This window comes from Protobothrops mucrosquamatus, unplaced genomic scaffold, assembly GCF_001527695.2.
Source record: "Protobothrops mucrosquamatus isolate PMUCROS unplaced genomic scaffold, P.Mucros_1.0 scaffold4811, whole genome shotgun sequence".
In the NCBI taxonomy this organism is placed as follows: Eukaryota; Metazoa; Chordata; class Lepidosauria; order Squamata; family Viperidae; genus Protobothrops; species Protobothrops mucrosquamatus.
Genome location: NW_015390701.1, coordinates 115,728 through 136,815, shown reverse-complemented (window position 1 = coordinate 136,815; position 21,088 = coordinate 115,728). Strand labels below are relative to the sequence as shown.

At 46.0% G+C, this 21,088-nt stretch overlaps 3 protein-coding genes across 4 annotated transcripts; 2 read left to right on the top strand and 1 right to left on the bottom strand.

Annotated features, from left to right (window-relative positions):
• Nucleotides 1–853: 853 nt before the first annotated feature.
• Nucleotides 854–4,041, bottom strand: LOC107299348 (cytochrome b-c1 complex subunit 8). Of its 2 annotated transcripts, none has more exons than XM_015828714.1 (3): nucleotides 3,938–4,041; nucleotides 2,540–2,704; nucleotides 854–1,054 (listed from the first exon to the last, which is right to left on the bottom strand). In XM_015828714.1, the coding sequence occupies exons 2-3, from the start codon at nucleotides 2,688–2,690 to the stop codon at nucleotides 960–962; spliced, it is 246 nt and encodes an 81-aa protein (XP_015684200.1). In that variant the 5' UTR covers nucleotides 2,691–2,704; nucleotides 3,938–4,041; the 3' UTR covers nucleotides 854–959. The 2 variants fall into 2 exon arrangements, with proteins under 2 accessions (XP_015684200.1, XP_015684201.1); XM_015828715.1 differs by lacking the exon at nucleotides 3,938–4,041 and adding an exon at nucleotides 3,835–3,845.
• A 119-nt stretch (nucleotides 4,042–4,160) lies between these two features.
• On the top strand, nucleotides 4,161–14,029 carry NDUFS2 (NADH:ubiquinone oxidoreductase core subunit S2). Its single transcript, XM_015828711.1, has 14 exons — nucleotides 4,161–4,258; nucleotides 4,905–5,008; nucleotides 5,391–5,578; nucleotides 6,202–6,322; nucleotides 7,117–7,229; nucleotides 7,430–7,504; nucleotides 7,772–7,849; nucleotides 8,348–8,433; nucleotides 9,037–9,156; nucleotides 10,791–10,920; nucleotides 12,143–12,238; nucleotides 12,648–12,731; nucleotides 13,215–13,272; nucleotides 13,922–14,029. Exons 1-14 carry the CDS (start codon nucleotides 4,173–4,175, stop codon nucleotides 13,957–13,959), a joined length of 1,377 nt encoding a protein of 458 aa, XP_015684197.1. The 5' UTR covers nucleotides 4,161–4,172; the 3' UTR covers nucleotides 13,960–14,029.
• Nucleotides 14,030–15,250: 1,221 nt separating this feature from the next.
• Nucleotides 15,251–19,917, top strand: FCER1G (Fc fragment of IgE receptor Ig). Its single transcript, XM_015828716.1, has 4 exons — nucleotides 15,251–15,452; nucleotides 18,464–18,555; nucleotides 18,669–18,743; nucleotides 19,366–19,917. Exons 1-4 carry the CDS (start codon nucleotides 15,401–15,403, stop codon nucleotides 19,462–19,464), a joined length of 318 nt encoding a protein of 105 aa, XP_015684202.1. The 5' UTR covers nucleotides 15,251–15,400; the 3' UTR covers nucleotides 19,465–19,917.
• The last annotated feature ends 1,171 nt before the right edge of the window (nucleotides 19,918–21,088 follow it).

Sequence of the window (21,088 nt, the reverse complement as noted above, 5' to 3'; positions counted from 1 at the left end):
TGGCCAAAAAATCAAATCAAATAAAATAAAGTTACGATTTCTCGGTCGCCGCCGCGGGAGAGGCGATTTAATATAAATTTCATAAATGGATGGAAAGAGAATGGATAGATAGAAAATAGAAGATAGATAGGTAGATAAATAGATGGATCGATAGATAGAAAATAGGTAGGTAATAGAATAGAAAATAGTAGAAAATAGTAGATAATAAAAGAGAAATAGAAAAAGGAAGCTAGACAGAAAATAGAAAATAGTAGACACAGATAGATAAAAAAATATGTAGATAGAAAACAGTGGATGATAAATAGAAAATAGAAGACAGAATTTAGATAGTAGATAAATAGATGGGTAAAAAATAGATGATAGATGGATAGATAGAAATTAGGTAGATAATAGAGGACAGATAAACGTCCTGCAGACATTTCATGACCCAACTAGGTAACATCATCAGTGCTAGAAGGGAGGAGGAGGACTGTGGGGTCCTTGGTGCTCTCTGAGCTGGGTGGTTTTCTTGCAGACATTTCATGACCCAACTAGGTAACATCATCAGTGCTAGAAGGGAGAGGGGTTTGCGAAGAGGAGGAGGAGGAAGAAAAAGATTGGGGTCCTTGGTGCTCTCTGAGCTTGGTGGTTTTCTTGCAGACATTTCATTTACCCAATTAGGTAACCTCATCAGTGCTAATGTTTCAACCGAGCTACAAATATTCTTTATTGGTGGAATAATTTAAATTTTGGTGCTGCGAGGAAAGTTTCCCCCTCCCAGGTTTGGTTCAGCCCACAATGATATTTTAATATTCTTTCTGAAGCAGAGAAGTTACGCATCCCTGAAAAAAGCTTAAAGAATGACACCCGAGGGTGGAACACAAAAGAGGTTTATTGGATCCGAGGGTTCTTACAACTATGTGTCAGAGCTTCAGAACCGGAAAAAAGCTGAAAGACATTTTCTTTTCCAACGACTCTCCTTACACATCGTTTTCGTAGTCAGCTGGGTTTTTCCTCTTCAACTTTGCATTGTAGTCGTTTGCCCAGGAGTAAATCATGTACCCAATGACAAACTCTTAAAAACACAAAAGAGAAGGGAAATTTAGGCTTGCACGTACAAGGTGAGAAAGGACCAAACACAGTTTTTCACCCTTACTTAGGCATAGATTACGCTAATCAAAACGATACCAAACCTGAAGCTTTTAACGCACATTATAATGCCTGGATTACAGTAATTGCCTTACAGTTGGAAGGGACCTTGGAGGTCATCTAGCCCAGCCCCCTGCTCAGGCAGGAAACCCTATCCCATTTCAGACAAACGGCTGTCCAGTCTCTTCTTAAAAAGCATCCCAGCCGTTGTTTTTGCATGCTTGCCTAGCTCAGGTTAATTAATATTTTAATCACGTGTTTATTAATTTAATGGCCTCAGCACTTATCTCCTTGCTCTTTGTTCTTATCAAGTCGCCGGGGAGAAGGACGGCTGCAAATTCTGTTGCTCTCGCGCGCCACCTAGCGCTTTCCTGAAATAAATACAGGTGGTCCTCAACTTACAACCACAATGGAGCCCAAAATTGACGTTGCTAACCGAGACGTGAGTTTTGCGCCATGGTATGACCTTTCTTGCACAGTTGTTAAGTAAAGCATTCCAGGTGTTTTAGTCACACAGTTGTTAAATGAATCTGGCTTCCTCACATTTACAACCCTTCGTTTAGCGACCGTTCCAAGTTACGACCGCACTGAAAAAAGGGACTTAGGGACGGTTTTTCACACTTACGACCGTCGCACCCTCTCTACGGCTACAGGATCAAAATTCGGAGGCTTGGCAACTGACTCGTGTTTATGACAATTGCAGCATCCCCTTCTGGCAAGCAAAGTCCATGGGTAAACCAGATTCACTTAACAACGGTGGAAAGATCGTAAAGTGGAGCAAAACTCACTTAACGAGTGTCTTGCTTACCAACAGATGTTTTTGGGCTCAATTGTGGCCCTGTATTTGGGGCTCTGGTGTTCCCATCTGGTCTACCTCGAAGGGCTGACACATCCCCACTCTGTACACACCCTTTCCTGCACCTTGGAGAGGAAAGGACTAGCGGATCCGTGCCGTCCTTCCCAACGTTACAGTTCCATACGCCCAATAAATCTCTCCTCTGACTGGGACCTGCTGCACACCAGGCCCAATAAGAGCAGCTGAGAAGTGACGGCAGGAGAGGCATCTCTCTCCACCCGGTCGTGTACCTCTCTTTCCTGTTTCGACTGATCAGTGGACGGATTTCAGAAATCCAAGGGGCTAGTCCTCAAGAGTAAAAACCTTTGGAGCAGGGGTCCCCAACCAAACCCCGGTTTGTGGGCCAGTACCGGGGTCACGGCATGCCAGCAACCGGTCCGCACAAACAAGAAGAGCCTCATTTGCGAGATGCAGGCAGCAGACAAAACCACGCGCCTGCCGGTTCGTGGAAAAACCTCTCTCCACGGAACCGGTCCCTAGTGCCCAAAAGGTTGAGGACCTCTGCTTTAGAGGAATCTGTTAAAAAAAGAAATCTTCCCTGCCCTCCTCACTTACGAGGCACCACCCGGAAGACCGAGGAGCTAAATCGCCTCCAGGTGTTTAAGATCCTGTGGGAAATGTTCGGGAACAATTTTTGTTCAAAGGGAGACAGGTAATAGGTGACGATGTGCCTGGTTTTCATCAGGTTGCCGAACTCTTTCCCCATCTTGGCGGATCGCTCTGTAAAAAAAAAAAAAAAAAGAGGACACAATCAACGTTAAGAAATAAAATGCGAAACGGGTTTGTAAAGAGAGGCACACTGTTGCGAGGAGAGCCCCTGAAAGACCGTGAGTTCGAATCCTGGCTTAGTTAACGAAACTCGTTTGGCCCGGCTTGGGACCGGTCTACAGGAAAAGGGGGAAGGGAAAGGCAAACCACTTCTGAAAATGTTGCCCAGAAAATATCACGGAGTTGTCACCAGGAATCAAGACTGACTGGAAGCACTCATACACAACCACGCACACGTTCTAGTCTAGAGAAAAGAAGGACCGGGGGCAGGGGGTGGGGGCATGAGAGCAGCCTTCCAGTATTTGAGGGGCTGCCACAAAGAGGAGGGGGATCAACTTATTTATCCCTTTTATTATGTTTATTTCTCCGTTATATTGGCTGTACACATACCTGCCTGAGCAGGGGGTTGGACTAGATGACCTCCAGGGTCCCTTCCAACTTTATTATTATTGTTATTATTATTATACATTACCCAGTCAGCCAAATGCTCTATCAAGTCCTTTCTAAGGACATAGGATCGGCAGATATTTATATTATATTATATTTAATCTTTGATTCACAGTCTGGGACTAGAAAAAACGTAACAGTTCAAGTCCTAACCAAGGGCCTAAGAGCTGTTTGAGTATATAGGCAGCCCCGAGTAAGATGGGTTTTTTTTTTGCAAAATCAGAATAATCAGCTCTAATAAGTTCAAAATTTCCATGTATCTAGGCAGCCCTTTGGCTATTGCTCCAAGGGCTCCTATGACTCCTATCATTGATTTCTTCCTCCATAATCACTCAATTTCAATTTGGAAGTCACGATAGTTCCTTATTTTTTCTAGCTGTTTCTTTTCAAATCGTGCATCACCTGGTATTGAAATATCAATGAGCCAGACTGAAGAGAAATATTTTTTTTTATTATTATTATTATTATTATCATTAGTATTAGTATTATTTATAATTATTATTATTATTATTTTATTTTTGCAAGTGCATTGAGGGCTTCTGTACCAGAGACAAATTCCTTGCGTCTGCAGCCACACTATAAAGTCCAAGTATATAAGATTATCTCTGGTAGACGTTGGGCTCAGGCCGGCCTACCTCGCAGGGCTGTTGTGGCGGGCCAAAAAAAAAAAAAAAAGGACGAGGCTCCTGCAAAAGGAAGATGGACAACTCTACTCAAGATTGCAACATTAAAATTAACCTTAAATTCTCGCCTGGCCGACACGCGAAACTCGTTCCGACAATCCTGCGTAGAAGTCACCCTTTTCTCCTCCAGCCTCGGCCAGATTCTCTTCCGCTTCCGGGCGATGGCGTCACTTCCGCTTCTAGGCACGAACACTTTCCCGCGGCGCCCACAGCAATCATGGCGGCGCCGAAGTGTCGCGTGTGGCTCGGGCGCATGCGCGCTGGCGTGTTTTGACGTCCAGCGTGGGAAGATGGCGGCGCTCAGGGCTTTGCGGCGTCTGCGGGCACCTTCAGGACCGTGGCTGCCCGGCAGGGCGCTGGGGGCCGCTCCCAGCAGGTAATCCTCGCCTTTTCCACCCGAGATGGAGGAAAGGAGTCCTATATCTGGCAAGAAATGGCTTCCCTTCGCGGGAGAGGATGCCTGGTTGAACCTCCTAGAGATGCGTCAGGTTTCTAGTCCTCATGGAGGTCCCAATTGGACCTGGGAGGGGTTTTCTCCCAGGGTTTGCTAGGAAGGCGGTTAGAAAGGATGGGGAGGGCGCCCTGCACGTGTTCAGAGGCATAGGAGCCCGTGACATCACATTTATGGTTAGAGTAGTGCTAGATTTTAGAGAAATGTTGCTGGGGGGAGGCCTCAGTGCAAGTGAAGCCTCCCTTCCCCTGTTTTGGCATAATCCTGGCTGGATGCAAAGGGTGTTTTTGGCATGGGGAAGGGGAGGGAGCTGCCACCCAAAAGGTCCCACTGCTTAAAAGCAAGGGTGTTCAAACTTGGCAACTTTAAGACTTGCGGACTTCAACTCCCAGAATTCCTCAGCCAGCCCTGAGGAATTCTGGGAGTTGAAGTCCGCAAGTCTTAAAGTTGCCAAGTTTGAACACCCCTGCTTAAAAGGGGTCTCTTGCTGTCCTTGAGGAAGAGGATGGGCAACAGCTGCACAAAGATGGGCGAAGCGTTTCAGCCATTCTCCTTTCTTCCCTTCTTTCAGAGGAAAACAATGGCAACCAGATATCGAGTTTATGAAGGAGCTTGAAGGCGCCGTCATGTACCCCAGCAAAGTGACAGAAAAATGGGTCCCTCCGCCGTGGAATAGTGAGTGTCTCCATTTGCGGTTGTGTCACCATACACACAGCCACTTCTTTAGCGGCTGTGGGTCTTCATTCACGTCCCAACAAACCAGGATTCCATCCAGCTGGCTTTCCTACCTACAAAGCCAGGACTAGAACTCACAGTCTCCCGATGATTGGCCCAAAGTCATCCGGCTGGCTTTCACGCCTAAGGCAGGACTAGAACTCACCGCCTCCTGGTGATTGGCCCAAAGTCATCCGGCTGGCTTTCATGCTTAAGGCAGGACTAGAACTCACCACCTCCTGGTGATTGGCCCAAAGTCATCCGGCTGGCTTTCACGCCTAAGGCAGGACTAGAACTCACCGTCTCATCTCTCAAGTAATCTGTGATCTCTTTGCTCCCCCAGACAGGGATCCTATAGTAGGGAGAATGGCCAACATTACTCTCAACTTTGGACCCCAACATCCTGCCGCTCACGGGGTCTTGCGCCTGGTGATGGTGCTGAACGGGGAGAACGTGAGGAAGTGTGACCCCCACATTGGCTTGCTCCACCGGGGGACGGAGAAACTCATAGAATATAAGACCTACCTCCAGGTAAGAAGTGGATAAGGGGGGCACCCTATATATCTTTTCCATTCATGCCACTGGTGTGGTTTCGCAACCGCCCGAGCAATTATCCCAAGAGGCTACAGCTCCATTTTGGATATATATTTTAAAACCCAGCATCAGAAGGGACCTTTGAGATCATTTAGTCCAACCCCCCTCTTCAGTGCAGGATCCACTATACACAGCAGGGAGATTCAAACCTGGTAGTTAAAAAAAAAAATCTCAAAATCCCTAATCAAGAGGCAAAGCAGTGATAGAAAACTGGCTGGTTTTGAGCAACAGCCCTTCGAGGGAGGCCAGACCCCAAACGGACTCCCACGTTTGACTGGAACTCAATTTTACTACTTTTTTTTTTTTAAAGAAAATAAGTTTTTATTTTATTCAAAATGTTACAATACGAATTCCCCCCACACACACAAAAGGGAGAAAAATACAAATACAAAACAAAGCTGGATAAGACTACGGGGAGGGGGGTGCATAAAAAACAAAAAAAATACAGGCGAGTTTATGCACTGGAACTCGGTTTTATGGATTAGAGCTTCCGTCGCAGTCCTGAAAGCTTGATGAAGTCCCGTTACTTTTTTTTTAAACACATTATTTTTCTGTCTCAGGCCTTGCCCTATTTTGACCGGCTGGATTACGTCTCCATGATGTGCAACGAGCAGGCGTACTCGCTGGCTGTGGAGAAACTCCTGAATATCCAACCGCCCGTAAGAGCTCAGTGGATACGAGGTGATTTAAATATTTGACATTTATTCCATTTAATAGTCCCAGGGGGAGGGATCCTAAGTGGAGATCAGAAGACCCTGCAAGCCTGCAGTTGCCATCAAGGCACAGCCGATTGCCAAAAACCCAAATTTTAATCCTGCAACTGAGAGGATGCTATGAATGGTCGTAAGCCAGAGGACCATTTTTGTCAGTTTGAATGGATGGTCATAAGTTGAGGATTAATAACAACAATAATAATAACAGTAACAATAACAATAAAATAATAATAATAGTAATAATAGTAATAATAGTAATAATAGTAATAATAGTAATAATAATAATTATAAAGTTGGAAGGGACCTTGGAGGTCATCTAGTCCAACCCCCTGCTCAGGCAGGAAACCCTATACCATTTCAGACAAATGGCTGTCCCGTCTCCTCTTTAAGAACTTCCAGTGTTGGAGCATTCACCGCTTCTGGAGGCAGGTTGTTCCACTGGTTAATTGTTCTAACTGTCAGGAAGTTTTCTACCTATATTTATTATTCCAAGCTTGCAAGGGTGGTGCCTATTAGCAGCGAAACCTAGTTTAAAGGTAGCTTCTTAAGAGTCCCTTTCTTGGGTTCTGATCCTGGCTTATTCGGAGGAAGAATTGGTAGGAAATAAATAGCAGCAGCCAAATCCTTAGGCATGGCATAGCACAGTAACTAGTAATTTTTGAAAAGGAAACCCAACTAAATTGATTAAAGCATAACCAGGGGATAATGCTAAGAGGTTTTTTTTTTTTTTTAAAGAGCCTAACCCTGGTTTTTGCATCCTAGTTCTCTTTGGGGAAATCACACGGCTGCTGAACCACATCATGGCCATCACCACCCACGCGCTGGACGTTGGGGCCATGACCCCCTTCTTCTGGATGTTTGAAGAGAGAGAAAAGGTAAATCCACCCAAGAGACACCCCCCCCCTCAAATCTGCTGGGAGCAGTTCCTGAATCTACTTTACGGGCCCCTGTGAGATCCAATAGGCTGGACGGCTGGATCCGGCCTCCGTTAAGTAGAAGCCAGGAAGCGCCCAGCAAGGGAGAAGCAACGTTAACGGGCTGTCCGCCAGCCCGCTAACCCTACATCTCTCGGCAGATGTTTGAATTCTACGAGCGGGTGTCCGGAGCGCGGATGCACGCTGCTTACGTCCGGCCTGGAGGCGTCCATCAGGTAAGGAAGGAACCGGGGAGGTGAAGAACGCAGGGCTGAGTTTGCAAACCACGGCTTGCTGCCTTCGAAGTGTAACTTTGATGATGACGACGACGAGGGTGGTGGTGATCAGGGGTTTTCCCAACTTGGCAGCTTTACAACGGGCTGGGAGTTGAAGCCCACCCCTCTTAAAATGGCCAACAAAGGCCTGGCTAAGCAAGAGACATTTGGGGTTCATTCGTGGCTGTCCATTAAGGACCACCTGGGTTGCTTTCTCTGACCCTTCAGGATATGCCGCTGGGATTGATGGACGACATTTACGAATTTGTGAAGAATTTCTCCGTCCGGGTCGACGAGGTGGAGGAGGTGAGGCTGCTTCGGCTGACCTTGGGGGGGGGGAGATTTTATACTGATAATAATAATAATAATAATAATAATAATAATAATAATAATAATAATAATAATAATAATATAACAACAACAACAACAACCCGTGTCAACCATCAGCGCCAGCCAATTTGAATGTTCAGTTGACTGAGGTTCATGTTTAATGAGTAAAAGATAATAATAATCATAATCATAAAAAAAAAAGTTGGAAGGGACCTTGGAGGTCATCTAGTCCAACCCCCTGCTCAGGCAGGAAACCCTGTACCATTTCAGACAAACGGCTGTCCAGTCTCTTCTTAAAAACTTCCATTTTGGTGGTGATGGAGGGGGAAGGGGGGCGAGAAGACCCATTTGATTTTAGGGGACCCAGCCCAGGATGTCGTGGGGCACTGTGCCCTTTGAAGACGAAAAGCTGGCTCCCTTTTTCTCCCTTTTCTGGCCAAGTTAAGAATCCTCTAACCAGGATTGTCCGTGCAGATGCTGACCAACAACCGGATCTGGAGGAACCGCACCATCGATATTGGGGTGATCTCGGCCGAAGATGCCCACAATTGTGGCTTCAGGTAAGTTTTTGCCTTCCTTCCTTCCTTCCTCCTGGTGAGTAGCCTCAGATTCTCCGGGATGGCCTGTTCACTGCGGCAAAGAACATTTCTGAAGTTCCATCTTCAAAAGCAGACAGGCACAGATTCTTTAGATACAGGCATCCCTTGACTTACCACGCTTCGTTTAGTGACGATTCGAATCTACGACAGTGCCGAAGGAAGGGACGTACGACCGGTTTTCACGTTTAGGAAACATGGTTGTGTGATCAAAATTGGGACGCTTGGCAACTGACTCGGACCGTCGCAGCTTCCCCAGCGGGGGGGGAGTCACGTGGTCCCCTTTAGTGACCTTCCAACAAGCCAAGTCCATCTCTAGTCATAAGCCGGGGACTGCCTGTATCGTAAGGCTTCCTTAACTGAATCCTGCCAGTCTAAACCTCCCGCTGTCACTTTTCTTCTGGTCCTCTTTCTCCAACCGTTCTACAGCTGAGGGCTCGGCCGCCTCTTATGCCGTCTCTCTTCCCCTCGTCCGACACATTCCATTGCCAAGTGTCCCCTCATCCCGGGATCTCCTCCCCGGGGGGCGAAAGGCTGTTGATTGGCTTCTTGTTTTCCCCCCACCAGCGGTGTGATGCTTCGTGGGTCAGGGATCCAGTGGGATCTTCGCAAAACCCAGCCTTACGACGTCTACGACCAGGTGGAGTTCGACGTGCCCATCGGATCAAACGGAGACTGTTACGACAGGTATGGTGTCACACCATCCGATGGAGTCCGAGAAATTTGGGTCCTGCGTCCTTGCTACACGTAAGTCGCCTTCAAATAAAGTTGGACCTTTTTTTCAGTCGTGACCCTCACCTAACGAGGGTCACGACATTTATCTCCACGGTGCGGGGTAGTGGGGCGGGGGTTGGTGTTCGGTCGTAGGCGGGACGCGAATATTTACAGGGTAATCAGGTCGGGGCGGGGAGCCCGGAGTCAGTCAAGCTTCGCTGCCTCACCCGGCCTTCCTTTCCGGCAGCTCCCTGGCCGCCAAAGTCCCAGGCCGGTTTCAACTGCTGCTCGGGCCTCAGAGCTCCACCGCGGTGTGTGTTGGCCTGCTGGTGCGGGGCGGCCCGTTTGGCCGTCCCCCTGGTGTCCGCAGCGGTTTCTACCCCACCGCAGCCTTTCAGGGCCTGGCCCAGCTCAGTTTCAGCGTCCTCGGCCTCTCCGGCGCTTTCGGTGGACGCTCGGCCTTGCGCAGCGTCGCCCGGCTCCGCCCCGTCACACGGGGCCTCTGGCGCTCCCCCTGCGTCCGTCTGCGGCGGCCTGGGTTGTTTCGTCCCTGGCTCGTCGGGCAACGCCGCGGAGAGCAGACAGGAGGGGGGGAGGGTCGTCGCTGGAGCCCTGTCGGTGAGGTGCGTTGGCCGAGGGGCTTCCGGGAACGTGCTGGGCAGCGTCGGGCGGTGGCGGCGTTTCGGCGGGGCGTTTGGCGGCGGCGGCTGGCTTCCCCGGGCGGGTTCCCAACCCCCGCCAGCGGATGGCAAGCCCGGTGGGGCGTGACATGTGCTTCCGGTTTGGGGAGACACAGCCCCTCCCTCTTATCCCAGAGTCTTCCACCACATACGGCTAATCCTCAACAGTCCGTTGTCTTCTTTTAGAGAGGCGTTGAGGCCACTTGGAGGTATGTCTGTGTCCTCAGAGTCACCTGAGTGGTGCAAATGGGTGTGGAGCCTTCTTGGAACTGCTGAAAGGATTGGGTTCCACACCCATTTGCACCAGTCAGGTGACCCTGAGGACACAGCTAAACCTCCAAGTGGCCTCAACGACCCTCTGAAAGGATGCAAACGACCAGCGGTCTGCAAGGAGTATAAATCCTTCCATTCCTCACCATCCCAGTCAGAGCTGGAGAAGCTTCCTGGATGAGAAGGATTTATACTCCTTGCAGACCGCTGGTCATTTGCATTCTTTTGGAGGGTCGTTGAGGCCACTTGGAGGTTTGTCTGTGTCCTGAGGGGTGCAAATGGGTGTGGATCCTTCTTGGAACGGCTGAAAGGATTGTGTTCCACACCCATTTGCACTGCTCAACTGACTCCGAGGACAAAGATAAACCTCCAAGTGGCCTCAACGACCCTCCAAAAGAAGGCAAATGACCAGCAGTCTGCAAGGAGTATAAATCCTTCCCTTCCCCACCATTTGGTCAGAACCTGAAGAAGCTTCTTGGATGGGGAGCGAAACGTCTTCAAAGAAAAAAAAAACAAGTCCAGTGGCCTCCTGAAAAAAAAGCACCTTTGGGACAACCGGGACCTGGAGGGCGGGGAATCTCCGTAGACTTTCCCGAAGTTCTTCCTGTCCCTGGTGGCCCCTCTGAAGCCCTCCCCTGTCTCCCCTCCTCCCCGCAGGTACCTTTGCCGCATAGAGGAGATGCGCCAGTCGCTGCGCATCATCTTGCAGGCCTTGAACAAGATGCCGGAAGGGGAGATCAAAGTGGACGACGCCAAAGTCTCGCCTCCAAAGAGAGCGGAGATGAAGGTAGGGTCGAGTCTCTTCCCGAAAAAAGACCTCCTTCCTCTCGGGCTCAGCTGTCTCTTATCTGGGCAACCGTTTGTTCTGAAATGGGATAGGGTTTCCTGCCCGAGCAGGGGGTTGGACTAGAAGACCTCCAAGGTCCCTTCCAACTCTGTTCTGTTATTCTGCTTTCCTTCCTTCCTTCCTTCCATCCTTCCTTCCTTCCTTCCTTCCTTCCTATCACTGGAGGTTTTTAAGAAGAAACAGGACAGCCACTTGTCTGAAACAGTATAGGGTTTCCTGCCTGAGCAGTGGGGTTGGACTAGAAGACCTCCAAGGTCCCTTCCAACTATTCTATTCTATTCTATTCTATTCTATTCTATTCTATTCTATTGTTCTATTTTACATTCTATTCTAGTCTCTATTCTATTTTCTCTTCTCTATTCTATTCCATTCCATTCCATTCTTATATTCTATATTCTATTATTCTATTCTATTCTCTATACTCTGTATTCTAATTCTATTCTATATTCTCTATATTCTATTCTCCTATTCTGCATTCTATTCTATATTCTATTCCCTATTCTATTCCCTATTTTCTGTTTTGTTCTGTTCTATTCTTCCCTTCCCTTCCATTCTGCATATTCTATTCTATTCTATTCTATTCTATTCTATTCTATTCTATTCTATTCTATTCTATTCTATTCTATTGTTCTATTTTACATTCTATTCTATTCTCTATTCTATTTTCTCTTCTCTATTCTATTCTATTCCATTCCATTCCATTCTTCTATTTCCTATTTTCTATTCTATTCTATTCTATTCTATTCTATTCTACCCATCTCCTTGCCCCAAGGTCTTTTCCGCACCCCATTAAAATCCTTCTCTTGTTAGGCCCCTCTCAGGTTTAATAAACTTTGGTCCAGTTGCCAGGGTTTAATCTTTTTAGATACTTTTAGCCTGGATGATTGAATCTTCACGTACACCTTGCTTTTCACTTTGGGGAGAAATCACCCTGCTGTCTGTATGGCAAGAGTTGGCTCTTTGCCTACCGAAAATTTTCATTTTGACCAAAGATGTTGCTTGCATGAGGAACGAAACGTCTCCGTTTTAATAAACGTCACGGCCCGCTTGCCATGATGTGTGACCTTTTTTAAGACACTCCCTTGTTGGGCTTAACCATCATTCAACCACGAAGGAGCAGGGCATCCGGAGGTTACCTTAAACCTTTCTTTTCCGTCGTTAGACCTCCATGGAGGCGCTCATCCATCACTTCAAACTTTACACCGAGGGCTATCAAGTGCCCCCCGGGGCCACTTACACCGCCATTGAGGCTCCAAAGGTAAATACTGAATTTATTTACAACACTTTTGGTAAAAGCGGCGTGAATCCTAGGCACAGACCCCCCCCAAAAAAGTCTCCCCAATAAGGGGGACGCCCTCCAAGCGAAGATCCAGCCCCGTTTGAGGATTTCAAGCGAAGATCCAGCCCCGTTTGAGGATTTCAAGCGAAGATCCAGCCCCGTTTGAGGATTTCAAATAGAACAAGCTTTTATTTCTAAGAGTTATCCATCCTTTTAACCATGTACAGATGTTTGATAATATAAAAACCCCTCTGGCAAGCCAAAAAAACCCCCATTTTACTTAGCTTCTGGTAACATTTTCAGTTGGATTCCAGCTTTCTTTCCTTGTTGGAGGATTTCAGTGAAGTTAACATCCTTCGTCCCTCGGCTTTATTTCCTTCTGCTGCAGGGTGAATTTGGGGTCTACCTGGTCTCTGACGGGAGCAGCCGTCCCTATCGCTGCAAGATCAAAGCGCCCGGCTTTGCACACTTGGTAAGAGAGAAATGTGGAAATATTCCAGTATTTGAGGGGCTGCCACAAAGAAGGTGTAGGGGGGTGTCAACCTATTCTGCAAATCACCAGAAGAAGAAACAATGGATGGAAACTAATCAAGGAGAAAAGCAACCTGGAATTAAGGAGAAGCTTCCTAACAGTGAGGACAATTAGCCAGTGGAACAGCTTGCCACCAGAAGTTTGTGGACGCTCCATCACTGGAGGTTTTTAAGAAGAGACTGGACAGTCACTTGTCTGAGATGGGATAGGTTCTCCTGCTTGAGCAGGGGGCTGGACTAGAAGACCTCCAAGGTCCCTTCCAGCTCTATTCTGATTGATTGATTGATTGATTGATTGATTGATAGTCTACGCCTCCATGAGGTCAAGGGAGAGTGTCTGGCCTCGGAGTAGCCATCCCCCTAACCCCAAGGGTTTTTGTTGTTTTTTTTAACCAGCATTCATTCCTCTAAAATCTTCTTCCAGGCCGCTTTGGATAAAATGTCCAGGGGTCACATGCTTGCTGATGTGGTGGCCATCATCGGTAAGTCTCGGCGTTTCTCCTCCTGTTTCTTGGGGAAAAGCAATTTAATTCAGTTGATTTGATTTGGTGCTGGCCAACTTCAGATAGGGCCGGGCAGCTCACAATAGATGAAAAAGGAATAAAATACAGTCCAGTTTCAGAGCGAGCAGCCCCCAAACCAGCCTGGCGCTAACCATAATTTGCTTCGCCAAGGCGGAGTGAGCTGCGGTGGGCGGCTTTCTTAAACCAGGGTTACAAAACCCTAGTGGAGTGTTTCTTGGGCACTTTAAGAGGGGTGGGGCTTCCACTTGCAGAATCCCCCAGCCAGCAGGTTTTAAGAGGGGTGGACTTCCACTCGCAGAATTCCCCAATCAGCATGATTTAAGAGGGGTGGGCTTCAACTCCTAGAATTCCCCAGTCAGCATCCTTTAAGAGGGGTGGGCTTCAACTCCCAGAATCCCCCAGCCAGCATGGAGTCATTAATCCACACTGCAAAATAAGCCACAGGAGGCAAAGAAAGTCACACGGTTGACCCTCTTAATTCCTGTTCTCCCTGTCCATCTGCCGTGCCAGCCAGGGATGATGGGGATCGGAACTCCAAACCCTTAGCCACCTCCCAACATCGGAGACGTTGTGAAACGTAATTTATTCCTTGTCTTTCCTCCTTCAGGCACCCAGGATATCGTCTTTGGCGAAGTGGACAGATAAATCAGTGTCCAGCCCGGGGGGAGACGGGATAGGAACCCACCCCTCGCTGCGGACGCCATCTCTCCCCCCCCACCATCAGGAATCTTCACTCAGCATCCTACTACTGTTTATTGTGTGCTTGTTTTTGCTGTAATCTGGCTTTGGGACAGGAGGCCAAGGTGAACAAACAGAAGAATAAAACGACCTCACAAATAATAAATGGCCTCTGGAGAGCCGGTTCACACACATTCATTGTCCAATTTCTGCTTTTTTCCTCCCTATATTTTCATCCTGGACTCATCCAGAGTCCCCTCGTCTCCATCCCCACGGGTATGTTTCTGAATTTTCCCCAAGAAACCTAGTTTGTGATTTTTCAGTCTCGGGTGCAGCTGAATTTTCCCCCCTTAGATCAGGGGTGTCCAATTTTAAGGCTTGTGGACTTCAACTCCCAGAATTTCCCAGCCAGCAGGGCTGGCTGGGGAATTCTGGGAGTTGAAGTCCACAAGTCTTAAAAGTGGCTGAAGTTGGACACCCCTGCCTTAAATCCTGCCTATTTTCAGCCTCTCAAGTCTTCAGATTTCCCCTAATTTTCTGCAGAAGGGAATGTGGATTCGTGCTAGGCTCCATCACGGGTCTCCTGCTCGAGCAGGGGGTTGGTCTAGAGCACCTCCAAGGTCCCTTCCAACTCTGTTATTCTGTAATCCCTTCCTTCCTTCCTTCCTTCCTTCCTTGTCATTGGAGGTTTTTAAGAAGAGACTGGACAGCCATTTGTCTGAAATGGGTCTCCTGCTCAAGCAGTGGGTTGGACTAGAGGACCTCTAAGGTCCCTTCCAAGCTGGTTATTCTGTAATCCCTTCCTTCCTTCCTTCCTTCCTTCCTTCCTTCCTTCCTTCCTTCCTTCCTTCCTTCCTTCCTTCCTTCGTCACTGGAGGTTTTTAAGAAGAGATTGGGCAGCCATTTGCCTGAAATGGGCACAGGGTCTCCTGCTTGAGCAGCAGGTTAGACTAGAAGACCTCCAAGGTCCCTTCCAACTCTTGTTAATGCCGTTAAGGTCACTCAAGGTCAGACGGATCTGCAGCATCCGGGGATCCGATTCCCAGGCAGGAACGATCCTCTCCCTAACCCTCTGGGATCTATCTGATCAGTCAGATTCCCAGATTATGTTTCCAGCTATTCCCACTTCCTTCGTCCTCCCTTCCTCCGCAAAAAAAAGCTGGTGTCTCCAGCCCGGCTGGAAAAAGGGAAGCTCAATTATTTCCGCTGATGGGCTGTCCGTCAGCTGAAGAACCGGAGAGCGCACCCACGGCAGGAAGACTTGTGGTCTTGTGGCTGCGCCCGTCGTGCTGAGCTCAGAGTGGTGGAGCTGAAGGCCCCTGATTGAGGGGCGAAACCATTGGGGACCCAACCGGATTTTGCCGACGCTCGTCGTGCTCTTTGCCTTTTGGGGATCCCCGTCTCCAAAATGAACTTTTTCGGGGTGGCTGTCCTGGTTCTTCAGGTGGTCAAAGGAGCAGGTAAAGTCCACCTCCATCTCTTCTATTTGGGGGTCGGGGAGAAAAAGGAATTGAAGGAAGGGGTGGGTTTTTGGGGAGGGCATCACAGCCCCTTCATCCACCTCAAAAGCAGTAAACTAGAGCTGAAATGAGATTACGTTGGAAACTTAGGCATGCTAACCAGCTTTCCCCCCCCCAAAAAAAGGCATGAAAAAAAAATTGAAGTTCAACCGGTCAACTAGAACTCACCGTCTCCTGGTTTTCTAGGCTGGCGCCTTAACCCCAGTGCCAAACTGGTCCCGCTAAAAGTTGGGAGATTTAGACCCAATTTTTGTTCGTTTGTTCAGAGGCAACGATGGCCGGTTTACAAACGTGAAAGGCCAATTAAAACACTGGAACCACCAATACTCAGAATAACAGTAATAATTTACCGTTCAGATTGGACAAGTATTTGTCTGAAATGGTATAGGTATCCTACCTGAGCAGGGGGTTGGACTAGAAGACCTCCAAGATCCCTTCCAACTCTGCTATTCTGTTCTATTCTGTTATTCTATTCTATTCTGTTCTATTCTATTCTAATTAATTTTACTCTGCTCTCTATATATTATTCTATTCTAATTAATTTTACTCTGCTCTCTATTATTCTATTGTGTTCTATTCTATTCTAATTAATTTTACTCTGCTCTCTATATTATTCTATTCTGTTCTATTCTAATTAATTTTACTCTGCTCTCTCTATATTATTCTATTCTGTTCTATTCTATTCTAATTAATTTTACTCTGCTCTCTATATTATTCTATTCTGTTCTATTCTATTCTAATTAATTTTACTCTGCTCTCTATATTATTCTATTCTGTTCTATTCTAATTAATTTTACTCTGCTCTCTATATATTATTCTATTCTGTTCTATTCTAATTAATTTTACTCTGCTCTCTATATATTATTCTATTCTGTTCTATTCTATTCTAATTAATTTTAGTCTACTCTGCTCTCTATATATTATTCTATTCTATTCTGTTCTAATTCTTTTTCTAAAAGATGGAGAGAAAGGGAGCAGGGAGCGCACGGAGGGAGGTGGGAGTCTTGCCTTCAATAAATAAATATTCTTTCTCGCTTCTTGGTCTTGGAAGAGGCCCTTCTTCTCAACAACCCTGCGAGGGAGCTTTCCAGAGACCCTCCCCAATCTTTTTTTGCCTCTTTATTCCTCTCTGCTTGAGCCCAGAGAGTGTTGTGTTAACTTAGGGCGTCCCTCTCATCTGTGCTTTTAATGAAGTTTGGAGGCAGCGCAGAAAGTGTGAAAAAAAAATTGGATTTATCCAAACAGCTGCGATTTGGTTAATCAGGGACGGACGCTCGGAGGGGAAGGCAAATCCTTTTTAAATCGTGATTCATCGGGGAGTGATTCTTGCGCCAACGGAGCCGTTGATTTAGGATAGAAAAGAAGAAAAGCTGTTGGTTTTTTTTCTCAAGACCAGAAGCTGCCCTTGGATTCTCAAAATGATGGCCCAGAGTGACATCTGAATTACATACAGGGCCAGTTTGACTGGGTGCTAGCCTGGAAACCAGGACAGAGTGAATTCTGGTTGACAAGTTGGATGTGTTTCCTGCCTTGAGTTATTTGCAAAATTATGAAAGGCAGGATATCAATAAATAAAAATTGAAAAAAACTGAAAACTGGAAAACTAGAGTTTCTGCAACCCCTGGGTTAAATGAAACAAAATTAAACTGGGCTTCACTCATGCAGCAGATTGAAAATTCTGGGGGGGAAACAGCTACCCTCATCATTTTTTAAAGGGGAAACGGATTAAAAAGGAAAAAGAAGGGGACTTTTTAAAAAGGAAGTTGAAAGGAAAAGTCTTTCAGTGTTTGGGGGTTACTCCCGGTTGCTGAAAAACGAAACAGAAATGTATCCTGTAATTAATTCGAAAGGCTGACCCTCCCAAATCATAATTAATCAAAAATACAAGGGCAGCAATTTCCCAAAAAGAACCTCCCCCCCAAAAAAATCTTGCACAAAGATGGGGCAGCAGGAAAGAAAAAAAGAATTATTTTTTTTTGGGGGGGGGTATAAATTAAAGAAACACATTTGGATAAAATTACAAGACAGTTCAATTCATTCAAAATCAGTAACGATCAGTAATTCAGCTAATTCTTATTAAGCCATTAATTATCAATAGTTCGCTTAATAATTAAAGAGCAGTTTAGTTCATCATGAAGTAACAGCTTGCCCGTTGTTAACAGCTTAATGATTAATAATTTATCTGATTTTTATTAATTGACATGTTAAGGGGTTGTAAATTGATAATTTGGTTATTGGGTGATCATTTCATTGACGGATGATTAATAATTTAACTGAATATTAATTAACACTTTAGTTGGATATGATCAATTACTAATTTAATTTTCAATGAAAAGCTTCAAACTTGGGTGTGTTGGTTCTCCTGGGGAACCTCAGGGGAAAAAACAAACCAAATTTGTTATATATCCTAAAGTCATAGCTCTGGGCTTTGCCAAACTTTGTGTGTGTGTGTGAACCCCAAAATTACAAAGTCACGCAGCCCCGTGTGGACAGAACACAGATTGAATCTTGATTTTTACGGATTCTCCCAGGCTTCTGCAACGGAGAAATGCTGCAAGATTGTTATTTTCACGGATTGGTCTGGTTTTCTTGGCTCAAAATAAATCTATTTTTACACTTTGCAACATCAGAAATCAACCGAAGGCTCGTGGTTTTGTAGAGTGTTTTTTTTGATCGCGGACAGAGGTCAAACACATAGCAACTGGGTTGTCGTCTCATTTTTTGAAGCCGCCAGCAAATGTTTTCCTCAAAAATTGCGCCATTACTGGGTTCCCCAAATCAGCCCTTGACAAGAAAAGAGAACCACGTTTTTACAGACGCTGACCCTTTTCCTGGTTTACGGATGTTTATCTCCCAGAATGGGAACTAAACGAACAGGGGTAAATGGAGGAGTACGTATATTATTATTATTTTTTAAATTGCAATTCTTCCTTGGCCTCTTGTGTCCGCAGAAGCTCTACAAGAATCGCAGTTGTGCTACATTTTGGATGGAATTCTGTTCCTCTACGGGATTCTCCTGACTTTTCTCTACTGCCGTCTTAAGGTGAGCGTCTGGGGAACCCCAGAATTAGATGCCTCAGTCCTGGAGTCCTGACATTACCGTGGAATTTTGTAAGGATTGATCATTTATCTCTTTTATGCCCCCTTTTTCTTCAGTTCCAGTATGGGAAGAACACCAAACAAACCGACAAGCCAAGGAAGCCAAACCAAGCCTCCTCTGCCATCTACGAGGTACGTCCCTAAATTATTTTGCAGGTGGTCCTCAACTTACGACCTGAGATCTCTGTGCCTAAGCGAGACATTTTTTAAGTGAGTCTTGCCCCATTTTACGACCTTGCTTGCCGCACTGATGAAGTGAAGCAAGCAAGTTAGCAAGTTAGCAACACGGGTTGTTACGTGAATCCGGTTCTCCGTTGAGTCTGCTGGTCGCAAAAGAGGGAAATCGCGTGACCCTGGGGACGCTGTGACCGTCATAAAATATGCGTCGCTTGCCGAGCGTCTGAATTTTGATCAGGTGACCGTGGGGGACGCTACGACGGTCGTGTGAGAAGCAGTCGTTAAATCGTTTTCCAGTGCCGTTGTAACTTGGAATGGTCCCTAAAGGACAAGCCGTAAGTAGAGGACTGCCTGTATGTGCTTGCGGCCCTCTAGTGGCTGTTCTGATCATTGCAACTGAGAGGCGCAGATGCTGAAATCCGGATTCGATTCGGACCGGATGCAAAGCTAAAAGCGAACAATCCAGATTAGGGCGTTGGCCCCGTAAGCCCAGTTGCAAGCAAGCATCCTTTATCCTTTGGGGGGTAAGTACCCCTCGTCCCCTTAAGTCACCCCATTGTGCTTTCCCTTCTTCCAGGACCTGGAGGTTCAGGAAATGCATCCATACGACACCCTCACTACTTTGGGAAAAAAACGTGAAGAGCTTCCTCCAGGGAAGACACCCCCAGAAGAATAGATGTTTGTCTTCATATGACTTCTGAATATTCTTTCCTGGCCCCTGATCTTCTTTGGTGTCGGGAGAGAAGCCGAAAATCAGAAGGATCTTTTTTTTTCGTAGCGTTTCTTTCCGACTCATCCATCATCTTCCAGGGTGTTAATTTTCGCCAAGGCCAAAATGGGTTGCCTGTGAATTAAACGGAAGCCAGCCAAATCCTCCCGATTTTTAAATGCTGTTTTTGCTAGTCCTCGACTTAACGACCACAACTGAGTTCATGGCTAAGCCAGAGGGTTGTTAAGTGAGGTGCCCGGTTTCAAGACCTTTTCGCCACGGTTATTAAACAAATCACTGCAGAGTGGGGTTGGGGTTTTCCCGTTGTGGTATCTGATTGTGCAAGCCACTTAGAATCACGGCGTGTGAATTGGGTGGCCATACAAACTGGTTTAATAAATACGCGCCTATATAAAGAAACGTTTTGTCGATTTTAACAGAGTCACTGTCAGCTGTGTATAAATTGCTTAAATTTCACAACTCACCAAATCAGCGCCTTGGGCACCGCACAAATAGCAATTTTTGCCTTCACGAACTTAAGGCGACGAGGATCTGAAGATGAGATTCACAAATATGGGTTGCTTTCGTTGGAGAGATCAGGGAAGTTTTAGAATGACATAAATTGGTAACTGCAGCGTTTAGCAATTCAGCCATACTGATAAGCTCAAGAATTTATACGCCCAAATTAAACATTCCACGTTAATCCAGAATCAATTGAACTGGAAGACAAGGAGATTATCATGATTTTCTATCCAATATTCTGCTGTTCTTTTAAATTTATTTTTCTTGATGTCTTTATTTGGAACTTGCTTTTATTATTATTATTATTATTATTATTATTATTATTTGCCCAGTTTTTTTTAAATTCTGTGTTTACCCTCAATTGGACATCCTGTGCTTTATGGATGGATCAAAAGATATCTGGTATCTCAAAGCTGTACCAATTGACTTGACTTTTCAAAGAATTTGACCAGAGCGATTAGATTACTAGAGGAAATGGTTAGAAACGGAAGGAGTCAACTGCATGGGGTTGATGATGGGCTTTCTGTTTTTAGATAAGGCGGTTTCTTGTTTTTTTTACACATTGGTAAGCTGTCTTTGTAGAAGGGCTACCACTCAACTGCCTTGCAAAGGGAATGGTCAGGAAGAAAAAAAAAACATCTACCTAGCAAAAGAGAAAACCCAGAGACATTAATTCTCCATATGTCTGATACTCTTGGCAAGTAGCAAAGCCAAGAATGAAAACCCGGCGAAAAATAAAAAAAATAAAAAAATAGAAGCCGTCGCTTAGAGGAATCCATTGTCCTTGCTTGGACTTTAAGGACAGTTTTGGACAAGTGGAAAGATGAAAAATGATTCTTATTTCTTCACGCACACGTGCACGGACCCAAATGAGAGACCGCAACCCGCTGAATTTCTGGCCTTGTCCAAACCTGTCATTAAACAAGGACAGTGGATTTGGGCATGAAATTCAGGGGTTTCATCCCCCTGAGTTATTTACAAAAAGAATAAAAGCAGGATCTCTCTTTCTATATATCCCTATCTATTTATATCTATCCATCTCTCTCTGTCTATCTGCCTATTATCTATC